This window comes from Myotis davidii, unplaced genomic scaffold, assembly GCF_000327345.1.
Source record: "Myotis davidii unplaced genomic scaffold, ASM32734v1 scaffold249, whole genome shotgun sequence".
Lineage (NCBI taxonomy): Eukaryota > Metazoa > Chordata > Mammalia > Chiroptera > Vespertilionidae > Myotis > Myotis davidii.
In genome coordinates, this window is record NW_006300367.1 from 2,244,251 (window position 1) to 2,258,956 (window position 14,706).

Here is a 14,706-nt window from a genome sequence, read left to right on the forward strand (position 1 = left end):
TAAGATATATAAATAGGGGGGGGGGGGGTGGAGTAGGAGGGAGGGAGAGAGAGAGAGAGAGAGAGAGAGAGAGAGAGAGAGAGGTTAGAGAAATGATAGATGTATTGATAGTCAGATAGATACACTACAGACAGATAGTGATTTACATGTGTATTTCATTGTGTACTGCCTGTCTCACTCTCTAGTTTTTGAGCCCCGTAAGGGCAAAGACCACACAAACCAAGATACCCAGTTCTCAGCTCAGTGAAAGTCCTGTTTTCATTGATAGCAATTAAATTTATTGAATGTACAAGTTTCCCAAAATGGAATGCCCCGTAGCTTTCTGAGGCAGGACTTGAACCCGGTTCGGTGTTGTTCTTAAAGTCTTGGGCCTTCCACTATGTGTTTGAAAGTATACGGGGTGGCATTTTATTAGAGGGAAACATTATATTTAACCTTCTAGTGCCCATCCTATTGTTTTATTCACAAGACTAAGGAGCAGTCTGCAGTTCCTGAGCATATGTAGCTAGTGTGTCCAGGGACGAAGTTGAATTGTTGACTAGGTCAGGTCTCCTGGGCTCACACATCTCTACTTTGCTATTCCATACCTGTGCTCCCCAGCTTAACTCTGCATGAGATCACCTGGAATTTGTCCTTACTATCTACTCTGGCCATACTCCAACTAAGTCATAATCACTGTGTATGGGCCCCAGCTTAAGTTTTTTTGTTGTTGTTGTTCCTAAGTGATTGTAACATGGATCCAGAATTTAAAACTATTTTCTCAAAGTGCTCATCTAACTCTGAGAGTCCATTCTTAGTCTACATTGTGGTGTTTATGTTTGCGATAGCTAATCTTAATTTAAGCATTTTCAGGGAAACATTAACTCACTTTTAAAGGCCACATACAGTGACATTAAACACGTGGGATATACAATCAAACCGCAGATATGCAAACTGATTTTGTCACCGAATAGTTGTGTAGTCTTCGACAATCTTGGACCCACTGCAGACATAGATGTTTTTGTTTTTCCTATACAAAAACAGGTAATAATAGTGATCATCTTACATATGCAAATTGCTTGAAGTAGTTATTAGCATGTGATGATAAGTATTCAAAAGTATTAGGTATGGCTATCATTATCTTAATTTGATATATAAGGTAGTCACATAACTTCTCCCTTTTCTATTTTCTTCCTCCTTCAGGACCCTATGCCCCTGTACCTCAAAGCAAGTGGGTAAACTTTGTTACACACAGTGCAAAAAGTTCTGACACCTGCAAGGGCCCATCTGGCGGCTTAGGTTATCTGGGCTCCCGTCTGGGGTTTCTGTTTGAATCCTTTAAATGATGAAAAGCTAAATAGTTTTAAAGCATTATAAATTCTGGTAAGATTTAATGATCTGTCAGGCTTCCCAATTTCATCATTAAAAAATGCTGACAACAGGGTATACCTCAGGTTGCCTCCTTTAAAACAAACAACAAAAAACCCCACACAACAACAAAAAGCACATTTTTCCTATTGGGTTAATTATTACTAAATAGTGGCATCCAAAATGCATCAACCCCTGAGCTGAAGTCCTATTCTTCCCTCAGAGAAATCTCTTTGCCATCCCGGTCTCAGCTGCCCTCGTTGTGGTTGCCCTCATCCTCTGTGGCCACTCCCCATGCATGGTGGAGGCCGTGAAGTTGTAGCTTCGTCTTTGGCTTGCTAAGGCCCTGAGGCCACATTACAGAGACCCTCAAGAAGCCAAGTTTTCAAGCACTGGAGAGGGGGAGGCAGGATGACAGCCATCAACTTGGGCTTGGAGACACAAATGTAGCTTTGAATTCTATTAAATGTATCATAGCATTTTATAACCGAAAAATAGCCAAGGCCATTTACTGTCATTACCCCATTTTATTGATGAGGAAATTGAGGCCTAGAGATATCTTCAAATTGAGTTAGTCTAAGAAGAAATCTGCCTACTCTTCTTTCTCTTACCTCCTATAGAATTATCTAAAATATATTTTCTAATGGGAGACAAATATACATATGTATGTGCAATAAAAACACATTAAGTAAAAACCAGGTCTTGGTTGATTGAGGATCTGAATATATTTCCCACAATCAACATCTCTCAGTACCCCCTTTCTAGACTTTGGAGATACAGCACTGAATAAGAGGAGCCCTGCTCTTTGGGAACTCAAAGGCTGTCGCAGTGCGGAAAGCAGACATCAATTCTTTTAGTGGAGGTGGAGGGAACCCTCCCGTGAGGCTTGCATAGGAGGGAGATCCACAACTAACACTTTCCATAATGGACTAATGTTTGTGTTTTTTCTGACTATATGCTTTTGTTTCCCTTGAACCTATGCTAATGGTAGCAATTTTAACAGAAATCTTAAAAGGGAAAATGACCAAATGTAACACTGGTTTTCCACACCATGTCAAGGCTTTGCCTCCTGCAGCTTGTTTGATGTTTACTCTGTTGAAATGGTCACCTGGGTAATTTACGGTTACTCCTCCCACTGGCCTCTTGTACAAAGTTCAGAAGACTGTGCCCAGGTAGAATTATTAACAAAGTGTTCAATTTCCCCAAATATAAAACCATGGAAAGTTGTGTTTTTTTTTCTTCCAAAAATTAAATAACTAGTCTTGGGAGGGGAGATTGCAGTTCTCTTCTCCAATTTTGACACAGCCCTTTAAATGCCTCTCCTTGTGCAAATAGCCTTTCAGACAGGAAGTGTATGTTGTGGCTGAAGACCACGGATGGGCCTCTGAAGCCGGGAGCAGGTTACCGCTGTTTTATGCTATTTTCACAGTGGCTGGCTGCTCAGTGTCAGCCTATGTCTTGAAGATTCTTTCTCTGAACTGATGAATAGATTGTGAAACCTTATCCCCTTCATGAAAGCTTTTGTTAGCCTGTCTGCTCCCTAGTAGGGGTGACCTGCCATGGTTCACGCTGCACTTTCCACTGGGGATGATCAGTTTGCTTTCTGTCGTCTGAGCCCGTGCAGTTGTTCCAGTTTAATTATCTAGGGCTCTCTGCGTAGTTAATGTTATTGTGCCTGAGTCCCTGAATGGAGTGACCTGCATCTCAATCATCTTTGTCTCTCACAGCACAGCACAGTGACCGAAAGATGTACAGAATATGCCAATATGTGTCAGTGAATTTAGGAATAAACAAAGCATTTCTACTGCTTTGGAAGTTCCAGTAAATGAATAAATTATTTTGGCATAATCTTAGTGATTAGTGAACAGCCCTGTTGAACTAGAAATTGGAAGTGTACTCAGAGATGCCTGCAAGTCTGAGGTATGTGCAGGCAGGTCTCACTCTAAGAGCTAAAATACTACGCTGAAGTTAGGATTCGAATTTGGAGTTTCGTCTTTTTAATACTATGACTGTTTTTCTGTGTTGCCTCCTTGACACCTGTCCTGTATTTGCCTGTTGTCATGCATAGCAATGTGAGAAATTCTGTAGGAAAATCTATTCTTAGGAGTTGGCACAGTTAGCTTTAGGAATTTACCTACTTGTCATAGTTTATCTGAGGTTATCATGAGCCTCTGATGAGGCCTGGAAAAGTCTCAGAATTGGTGGAGGATCTGTGCAAATTTGAATTGGTGGGAATCTGTGTGGTTTGTGGATTGCTAACCAAAGACTTGGAGTATTCAGAGCAAGTGTGTGGTCTGAGTAATGATCATGTTTTTTGTATGGTTGTTAGGAGAGTAGCTTCCACGGTGATTGTATTGAAAACCTCACTAACTTTGAATAGCTGAAGGGTCTGAGTGAGCGGAATTGTCTCCAGGGAATCGAGTTTCTCCTGTCCACACCGAGCTGGGCTTTCCAGACCTTGAGGACGCCAATCCAGCCAGGGCCCGGCTCAGCTCACCTGGGATTCCAGGTGAGAATCTTTGATTCAGTGGAGCTCTTTTTCCACTGGTTTGTTGACAAACTACTAACATCCATCAAATGTGACAGACTATGTCCCTCTCAGAAAACAGGCTATGACAGCCAGGTTAGTAATTATGGGCTCAGTGGAAGTCAGCCAGCATGGTTGTTTTTCAGCACTCTGGGAAACAGAGTTGTTTTCAGTACTCCTGGTTGGATGAGGGGGCTTGTCTCAGTACTTCTGGTTGGATGTGGGGAGTGTGTCTCAGTACTTCTGGTTGGAAGAGGGGGCGTGTCTCAGTACTCCTGGTTGGATGAGGGGGCATGTCTCAGTACTGTGAGATGCATCGAGGTGGGTGCCTCATTTATCCTACCTGAAGGGAGAGTTTTGTGAGCTGTGGGAACTGCCTTTCTCCTGAGGACTTCCAGGTGCACAGCTCATCTGTCTTTTATGCTTTAGGAAAGTCTCCCAATGTATGGCCACTTTAACAAGCCACCAATTGAATTGAATTGAGTTTACAATAATGAGATTCTAACAATCAATGTTTAAAAGGGGAGAAATTGTCTACTTTGGGAAGTAAATGCCTAAGAGCAGGGTCCTGTGTGTCATTGCTGATGAGTTAAGGAGCTCTGATGTGTGGTCAGCTTGCATCAATGGCAGGAATGGAAAAACACAGCAAAACACCCCAAGGGACATATGAGGACTTTACACCTTGTCAAGGGGCAAAGAAACTGGAACTGGGTAATTCCACTGAGAAGGGTGGGCTAAGGAGCCAGGAGAGGAATGGGAGTTGATCAAACAAGTGGCTCAGATAAACTTGCTACAAACCAGAGAGTCTTTCTAAAATCCAAGCCTGACCCTATGCTCTCCCTACTTCACATACTTTCATAATTATTTCTCTATTGACTTCAAGGTCACATTGAAACTCACATTATTTTATTTGTAAATGACCCTCCATCATGAAACACTTCACCCTGCCCCCAGCCCTAGACTCCCTTTGCCCCAGGGGACCCTGTGCTTTGGCACAGAGTTCTCGGACTTCGGTAAACATCAGGATCACTTAAAGGTACAAAGCAGACTTTCCTAACCCATAGGTCGGCCACAAGGTCCCAAATCCTGTCCTCCTAAAAGCTCCCTGGAGATGCCAAGTGCGCAGGGGCAGAAAGCACACTTCAGGGGCCACCGCTGTAGCAGGTCAGGATCCTGGGGACTGAGGTTGGCCTGTGCTGTCCTGCTTGCAGGAACAGTGGCTCTGCCTCCTGCGGAACTGCAGTCTTGGGCACTACATCTCCACCTCAGCCTTTGGTCAGGGACGTCACTGAGTTTATCAAGGTCGACCTGTACTGAACTGGGCTCTGTCATGTTGAGCAGCTTTAGTAAAGGTTCACATGCAAAAATGTCTGAGTGATGAGAGATCACAAAAGTCAGCGAGGAAGGGGAATCGAGCTTAGTGGAGAAAGTGAGGGCAGGAAGGATATTGCACATCTCCCACCAGAGCCCCTCAGATGTGTGGTGATTTCCATGTCCTTCCGGGAAGGAGCCACTTTTCTGAGTGGATGTGGTCTCTGAAGAGTGGAAACCACAAATTCACATCAACTTTCAATAAAACGGAAACTTCCTGTTCAACATTACCTTCCTTTAACCCTTTGAGTGCCAACCAATATCCTTGGAACTATGCTAAAATTGCCAAGGCATTTTTGCTGATTTTACAGCAGTTTAGAAAAAAAATTAAGAATCTCAAGTCAATGAAGTTACATATTCAAAAACTTAAGGAAAGCTTTACTACATTGACATATTTAGCAATATCATCATCACTAATAAAAGCAGACTTAGAACTAGATGCCATTTCGAAGCTTTGATAGCGCTCCTGGCACTCAAGGTGTTAAAATTGGCATGTCCTTTCCTACAGACACACACACACACACCCCTATACATGCACACTCTCCAGCACATATCTGCTTCTCACTGCATGAAGCCAGGGACAGTCTCACTATACAGAAAATATAATTCTTACCAACCCCCACACCCCCGGGCTTTTTTTATGATGCAGCAGGTATGGCTCATTTTCATGTGTTTATCTTTGTGCAAGTACGTGGTCATTCTGTGCTTTGTCTTCCCCTTTTCATAAATTTGGAAAACATGAACATTGAAAAGCTGTTAAGAATATTAGATTAGGTAAATATACTTATGAGTTCCTTTTCTGTATAAAATGAATGACTAAATTAAGAGTGAGAAATGTCTATGAGTTGCTAAGGAGAATAAAGAAAGTCTATTTACTTTTCTGTTATTTTCATTGTACCCCTTAGGACCACAGTCTGAGCTGATCATACAACTCCCCATCTGCCAATAGGAGCCTATTTCTACTCCTTATACACCTTCCAACAGTCTTAGTTTTTTGTTTGTTTGTTAGTTTTTGTATTGTTAAAGAGAATCTTCTTTCAAGATGTGTGAGTTGATGTCATAATAACATCCCATGCCCAAAATTAAGTACCAAACCAGAGGATCAGGACAAATGTTTCTAATAATATCTAATGTGAAAACCAGCATAAAATAGGATTTCTGAAAGAGCAACATTTTTGTAAATATGGATATTTATTGTTATCATTTCAAATCTGTTTTATCCAAGTGAAGTTGGGAATGCTGACTACTTTATCTTGCTCCCGTGCCAGGGAGGAATATTAAGTATTCAGTTGGGGAAACCTTTTATTTTTCTTAAAAAGTTATCTTTTACCCTGTTTTTCCATTTGTGAAACAGCTGATGAACTTTGTGTGTGACTTAATGCGTATTGAAAAGATCCAGGGTGTTTGCTGAGTCCTCTTAGATTGGCCAAGTTTCTGTCGTTAGTTGTTGGTGGTCCCAGAGGGCAGCTCTGCTCTTAGCCAGGCTGATTCTCTGCTCTCCAAAGGGCCCTCTCACCTCTATACTCAGGAGCATGCATGACCAATGCAGGTGTCACCTTCCTAGTGGCTGAGTGTGTGCCCCAGGGAAATGAGCCCTTAGTGCAGTGGTTCTCAACCTTGGCTGCACATTAGAATCACCTGGGAATCTTTTTAAAATCCTGATTTCTGGACCTCATCCTCCGGAAATTCTGTTTCTTTGTTATGGGGTGGGGCCACAACATTAGTAACAAAGAAACAGAATTTCCAGAGTATGAGGCCCATAAATCAGGATTTTAAAAAGATTCCCAGGTGATTCTAATGTGCAGCCAAGGTTGAGAATCACTGGCTTACAGAGTCCAGGCAGGTGATGCTTCAGGGAGTCAAGGGCAATCAGCATCATCACGCCGGGGCCTGCGTAGCTCCCTGGTTTACTGAGCCTTTTCACAGGTGTTTCTCAACAGATCAATGCTCTGACTCAATGAGCTGGTCAATACACATCTGCCCCTGCCCCCGGGAACGCGCTGCCATGCTGCAGAGAAGCCTGAAAACAGATCAGGGAACAGCCATGTATCACATTCAAGTTAGGAGGTGACTTCTGAAGGAAGTAGTAGGACACTTAGAAGGAGACCAGCTAACTACTGAGAGGAAGCTGTTGAAGAAAGGACCAAGCTGAACTGAGCATCAGAGTGTCAGAGAGGGGTCAGCGCTTGGAAAGTGCCCAGCACACACAGATGGGGCTCAGCCTGATGCCTTAGGTTCTTAGCTCTGCTACTGGCTAACTACGTACTTCTTCATTCTTTGTGCCATAGTTTCCTCATTTGTAAAACAGAAAGAATAACAGTCTGTTCCTCATGGATCTCATTTAGGTTAAATAAGTTCATACACAAAAGCATTTAGAGCATTACAGGGTTCAGCGTGTGCACTTTGTAGATGTTACCCTCCCCCGGCTCCCCCACTCAGGGCATTCAATAACAAACACATGAGTACAATGTGCTCAGAGGAAAATCAGGGTTGGTGAGACAGTAGCAGATGAGGTGGGAAAGGAGTTCAGTGCTAGATACTACTGGGTTTTAGAGATCTGACTTAATTTTAATGCAAGAGGAGTTCACTGAAAGGCTTTAGCAAAGGTTATGTGTGATGTAACTTGTTTTATGAAAATGTTAGAATGGGACAGGGGCAGGTGATGAAAGTTGAACCAGAGAGGATGGTTAGGAGGTTATTTAAGAACTAGAGGCCCGGTGCACGAAATGTGTGGATGGGGTAGGGAGTGTCCCTCAGTCAGGCCTGCACCCTCTCCAATCTGGGACCCCTCGGGGGATGTCCAACTGCCTAAACCGGCAGTCCTATACCCCTCTCACAATTCGGGACCACTGGCTCCTGCCTGCCTGATTGTCCCTAACCGCTTCTGCCTGCCAGCCTGATTGCCCCCAATTGCCCTCCCTTACTGGCCTGTTTGCCCCCAACTGCCTCCCCTGTCGCGACCCACCTCCTCCTCCAGGACCAGCCTCCTCTGTGCAAGGTGGTGAAGATGCCGGGACCAGCCTCCTCCATGCTGTATGGAGCTGCGGAACCCCCAGGCCTCACTGCATGGAGTAGCCTCTGGGTCCTGCCTTCGCTGTACATGTGGTCATCTTGTGGTGGCCACCTTTGGGAGGTCACCTTGTGGCGGCCATCTTGTGATGACATGGAATGTAAGGGCCACTGAGGCTTTTATTAACTTAGATATGGAAGGTGATGATGAGGGCTTGAATGCATGCCTGCTCAGTGTGACATGAAGGATATGAACTCCATACTCTAACAGAATTTCTTCATACCATGTTCTTTATATTGTCCCTATGGCATGCTCCAAGCCCCTGTCCTTCCCAGGCTTTCACCACATTACTCTCTGTGTCCATGGGTTGTGCATATATGTATGTAAGGTCCCTATTGAATCTCTCCCCTTTCACCCACCCACCCACTCCCATCTTTACTCTTAAATTCACCATGCATTTGTTTCATGCTTTTATGTCTCTGGTTATATTTTGTTCATCAGTTTATTTTGTTCATTAGATTCCACAAATAAGTGAGATCAGATGATATTTGTCTTTCTCTGGCTGGCTTATTTCACTCAGCATAATATTCTCCAGTCCTTCTATGCTGTCTCAAAAGGCCAGAAATCCTTTTTTTTTTTTTTTTTTTTTTTTTACTAAAGCTAATTTTGAATAGAGATATTGACTTGTCTATTTCGCTTTGTTAGCCATTCTGACAGGTGTGAGGTGATACCTCACTGTCATTTTAATTTTCATCTCTCTGGTGATTAGTGACTTTAAGCACTTTATTCATGTCTTTTGGCCCTCTGTATTTCCACTTAATAGAAGTGTCTATTTAGATCCTTTCCCCATTTTTTCATTGTATACCTTGTCTTCCTTTTGTTAAGTTATATGAGTTCCTTGTATATTTTGTAAATTAACCCCTTATTGGATTTATCATTGGCAAATATGTTCTTCCTTGCAGTGGGCTCTTTTCATTTTGTTGCTGTTTTCTTTTACTTGCAGAAGCTTTTTATTTTGATATAGTCCCATTTTTTTAAAAAATTTTCTCCTTAGTTTCCTTTGCCAAAGGAGATGTATTAGTGAATAAATTGATATGAGAGATGTCTCAGATTTTTCTGCCTATGGATAGTTTTAAGATTTTTATCATTTTATAACTTACATTTTAGTCTTTTATCTATTTTGAGTTTATTCTTGTATATGGTATAAGTTGGTGGTCTCGTTACATTTTTTTGCATATACCTTTCCAATTATCCCAATGCCATTTATTGAAATACTGTCCTTACTCCATAGCATGCCCTTGCCTCTTTGTCAAACATTAAATGAGAATAATTGCTCTTGCCTCTTTGTCAAACATTAAATGAGCAGGGTGACCTGGGAAAGCCCCTTTCTTGGTTTATGTGGGTTTTCCTGTTGTAGTTGGGTCTTGAATATAATTGTCCCGTTGGAGGATGGATAATCACCTCTCAGGCTGGCTGACTATGTGGCTCACTCCCAACCACATTGTGTGAGCTGTTGTGGAGGTGCCCTGTCAGAAACCGTCCTCCTTTGGCTTTAACGGCCTTCTAGAAGCTACAAGTGATCCATGGTTTGCGTCTGTCTCCACAGGAATTGGCTGCAAGCAGGAGGGGCCAATCTGCCCTCTAAAGTGGGTTTGTTAGCAACTTGGGGCCCAGGGCTGTGTCAGCAACCCTCCCCTGGCTCCCTGGGCTCCAACCATGCCACAGGTGTGTCTTTTAAGTAGCAACAAATTCTATGTCTATTCATGGAGGCACTTGTCCCACTTCATAGGCAGTGTTTGAATGTGTTCCCATAGCACTGGTGCTCCTCTCTATTTTATAACAGGACATCTCAGCATCACTGTCCACACATTGCATGTCCTGTCCACTATATCTCCTAAGGACCTCGTTCCAGACCCAGAATCTGGTGCAGTGGAAGATGAGAAGCAATCAGAAGAAAGCACTCAGACACAATGCACACACCATGCACAGATGAAGAATTTAAATTAAAATGTGGTGGGATAGGAAAGTTGAGGCTAACTGAACATTCCCTGGGCAGTAAACCATTGAATAAAAACAAAAAACAAAAATTAGAGTCATTTCTCATGAGGAGGTAGAGTGTCTGCCACTAAAATGGACTGGGTAGGAACTCAATCCCTCTAGTTATACCAATCACTATAATCCTCCTTCTATAGTTAGTTTACCACAAATAATGTGCCAGACACAATGGCATCAATTTATGCATACTATCACTTTATATGTATTTTCACATTAATTCTCATAACAGTCTTCTCTGAAGAATATATATTTCCCCACTTTATAAAATCAAGCCTTAGAGAGGTAGCATGTCCCGAGGTGACCCAGCTAACAAGCCGTGGCTACTGTATTTGGGACAGAGCCAGGCCACTGCTGGGGTGGTGTGGGAGGGTCTGAAAGAACTGGGGTTCTATAAAAATCTCTCTATATCTGGACAATTTATTTTTAGGGCCTGAACAGTCATCAGCAAACTTTTGGTTAAAAACACTTTACTCCTGAGGAATAACTTATAAATTTGTATTTTAAAACTGATTACAATAAAGTATGATTTATGTTTATTTTCATTTCAGAACTTCAGTTTTACAAACAATATTTTTAGGTTATTGGTCAAAAAACTTCCTTAATGTATCATTGTGTATACTCAAGCTGTGAATTATAATTTCTCGGTAAATAATAAAAAATGAGTATTTTTGAGTAGCTTATTTCAAATATGACTAAACCCACCCCCACCAAATACCCATTCACCATCATTTCATCCGCAGAAAATAGTATATAATGAATCTGTTTAAAATTATAATTAGCCTTCTTTTTCTACTATAAAAGTAATAAAATTTATTATGAAGTTTTTTATAATAAAAATAAAATATAATGTAAAATAATTTTAATAACACCTCCCAAATTGAGTTCCTACTAACTTTTTAAAAACACTTATTTTTAAAGAAGTTTTAGATTCACACAAAAATTTAGAGTTTTTTATATCCCACTTTCCCCAAACATGCATGGCACCCCCTCAACAGAAATACTGCATTTATTACAACTGCTGAACTTAAATGGTACATCATAATTACTCAAAATCTACGATTTGCTTTACTGCTCACACATGGTGTTGTGCATTCTGTGGTTTTGTATAAATATAATGACATGTATCCATCATTATGGTATAATGCAGAATATTTTCACTGCCCTAAAAATCATCTGTTTTGCCTCTTCATACTTCCTCCACAATCTGTGGCAAACACTGATCTTTTTACTATCCTCTATGTTTGCCATATAGTTGAAATCTCACAGTGTGTAACCTTATCAGATCAGCTTCTTTCACTTTGTAATATACACTTTATTTTCTTCCAAATCTTCTTGCAGCTTAGTAGTTCATTTCTTTTCAGCAGTAAATAATATTCTATTGTCTGGATATATCACAGTTTATTGACTCACCTACTGAAGAACATCTTGGTTGCTTCCAAATTTTGAAAATTATAAATAAAGCTGCTTTAAACATTTGCATGCAGATTTTTGTGCATTCGTAATTTTTAACTTATTTTGATAAATACAGAGGAATGTGATTGTTGGATAGGATGGTAAGAGTATATTTAGATTTGTAAGAAACTTCCAACCTGTTATTCCATACCCCCACTAACATTTGGTATTGTCAGTGCTTCAGAGTTAAGTCATTCTGATAGGTGTGCAGTGATATCTCATTGTTGATCTAATTTCTATTTCCCTGATGACATATGATATGGAGCATCTTTTCATATACTTATTTGCCATCTGTATATATTCCTTAATGAGGTGAAAATCCCTATTAACTTTTTGGCATACACTTTTTAGATATGTTTACACACACCCATTATATAAGTGTATCTAAATTACAATTACTTGATCTCCTTTTTTTAGCAATCATAAATAAACATTCTTGTATATAAAGACTAAAATTATAGCTATCACCTGCACAAGACAGAGCCAGGGATGGTAAGGATGCAATATATTTGCCCTGTTTCCAAATAGCAAAGTCTTCCTTACTGCATATTCTTTTCTACCAAAACCAAATAAAAATCTTAGAATCCTTCCCAACACAGGGTTCTTAGACTACAGTACTATTTGGTCAGAGTTGAATAATAGTCTATATTTTCACCTCTAACGTTGAGCCTGAGAGAAAGGGATCAAGCAGCTCTGATTATCAAGCAAAGAAATAAGGAAGACAAATCAGGAGGTATTATTGCAAAGCAACATCTGACACAGCAGATCCTGATCTAGGTACTTGTGGTATTCTCATCCTGTTCCCTCAACAAAACTGACATATCACTAATGAGAGGTTATGCTTCTAGACTGATGATCAGTTCATTTTAACACAGTGTGTGGTGGTTGCCCGTTCATGAATTATTCCCCTGAGTCTAATTAGGGTGGGTCTAGTCGATATTCTTCCCCTTCAAACAACAGGTCTTTCCAGATGCCGAAACATGCCTGTAAAATGGACAACAACTAAGCTGGGAAACAGAACTGGCAGTTGAGAGAATCTGCATTGATTTTTCTCCTTCTCTCTCTTTGTGCCCAGAATCCGATGTTGCTGACTTTGATGGCAGGAGCTCCCTGCTGTACAGGTTCAATCAGAAGCTGCTGAGCACCCTCAAAGACGTGATCTCTCTGAAGTTCAAGAGCATCCAAGGGGATGGGGTCCTGTTCCATGGAGAAGGTCAGCGTGGAGACTACATCACGCTGGAGCTCCAGAAAGGGAGGCTCGCCCTTCACCTCAACTTGGGTAAGGTCAGGCTTTCCCCCTGTGCAGGTCACCTGTGGGAAACTCCTCTTGTAGCAGATCACAGTCCTTGTCCTTACAGATTATCAAGTGGAAGTCCTAGGAGCACAATCCATGTTTGAGAAGAAAAATACCATATTTCAAAATGGTTAAGCCATAGATAGCATTATTTACATTAGATAATATTGGTATGTAATAAGAGATACAAGCTAAGTGCTGGGGTTTTTATTGGTTGATTATTTATTTACTAGTGGCCTGGTGCACAGATTCATGAATGATGAAGGGAAATTAATTATAAAAAATAACAACATAATATAACAACAACAAATACATGATATAAAAACAATGACTGATAAATTGATTAAACTTATTCTAATATCTCCTTGCATACTACTTTCAGAGTGCTTAACTAATTTCCCTTGTGATGAAGTATTTACAACTTTAACATCACATGATCTACAAACTCGAGAGAAAGCAACAGATAACTGAACATGACCAAAAGCGACATATAACTGAACATGTCCAAAAACCTGAGGAGACACTTCTCCGAAGAGGACACACAGGAGACCAATAGGCATATGAATTGGTGCTTAACATCAGTAATTGTTAGAGAAATGGAAATTAAAATTACGATGAAATATTTCACACCAGTTAGAATGGCTATCATCAATAAATCTACAAACAACAAGTGGAGCAAAGGGAACCCTCCTGCACTGTTGGTGGGAATGCAGACTGGGGCACACTGTGGAAAACGGTGTGAAGGGTTCTCAAAAAATTAAAACGGAACTCTGCCTTATGACCCAGCATTTCTACTTCTGGAAATATATCCAAGGAAATCCAAAACACTAATTTGAAATGTATGCACCTCTATGTTTATTGCAGCATTATTTACAAAAGTCAAGATATGGAAACAATCCAAGTGCCCATCAATAGACAAGTGGATAAAACTGCTCTGGTATATACAAAGAGCTCTGACCATAAAAAAGAATGAAATCTTACCATTTGCTACAACACGGATGGACTTATATGTGAAATAAGTTAGTTAGAAAAAGTCAAGTACCCCATTCCACTTACGTGTGGAATCTAAAGAACAAAATAAAAAAAAAAAATGAAACTGGAACAGACTTGTAGACACAGAACCGACAGTTGTTTGCCAAAGGAGAGGGAGTTTGGGAGACGGGGTAAAAAAAGTTTAAGGATTTAAGAAGTAGAAATTGGTAGTTACAAAATAGTCTGGGAGGATGTAAATTATAGGAAATATAGTCAATAGAATTGTAATAACTACTAATGATTCCAGGTGGATACTGGAAACATCAAAGGGAAAACTTTTTATTGTGTATGATCTTTTAAAAAAAGATTATAAAATGTTTCAGTTTTAGAAAACTTAAAAAGGAAAAAAAAAACAATTATAACAAAGTGAAGGAAAGAATCACTTGAAATCCTATAGCCCAGTCATGTCTCCTATTAAAATTTGGGTACATTTTCAAGTGTGTTTCTTCATTATTTACATGATTTCTTAAAACATATTATATAACATCTATGTTCTTCCCAAAGTGGAAAGAGCTCATACCATCCATGATTATGTTTGCTTATTTATTTGTTTTAGAAAAAATGAAAGAGAGAGAGAGAGAGAGAGAGAGAGAGAGAGAGAGAGAGAGAAAGAGAGAG

General features: G+C 40.5%; 1 protein-coding gene across 1 annotated transcript in view; it reads left to right on the plus strand.

Annotated features, from left to right (window-relative positions):
- The window catches only part of CNTNAP5 (contactin associated protein-like 5), an 866,926-nt gene that overhangs the window by 376,862 nt on the left and 475,358 nt on the right, over positions 1-14,706 (plus strand). The window contains exon 5 of the mRNA XM_006776823.2: positions 12,838-13,041. Coding sequence (XP_006776886.1) covers positions 12,838-13,041 — 204 coding nt within the window. The remainder of the gene's footprint in view (positions 1-12,837; positions 13,042-14,706) is intronic.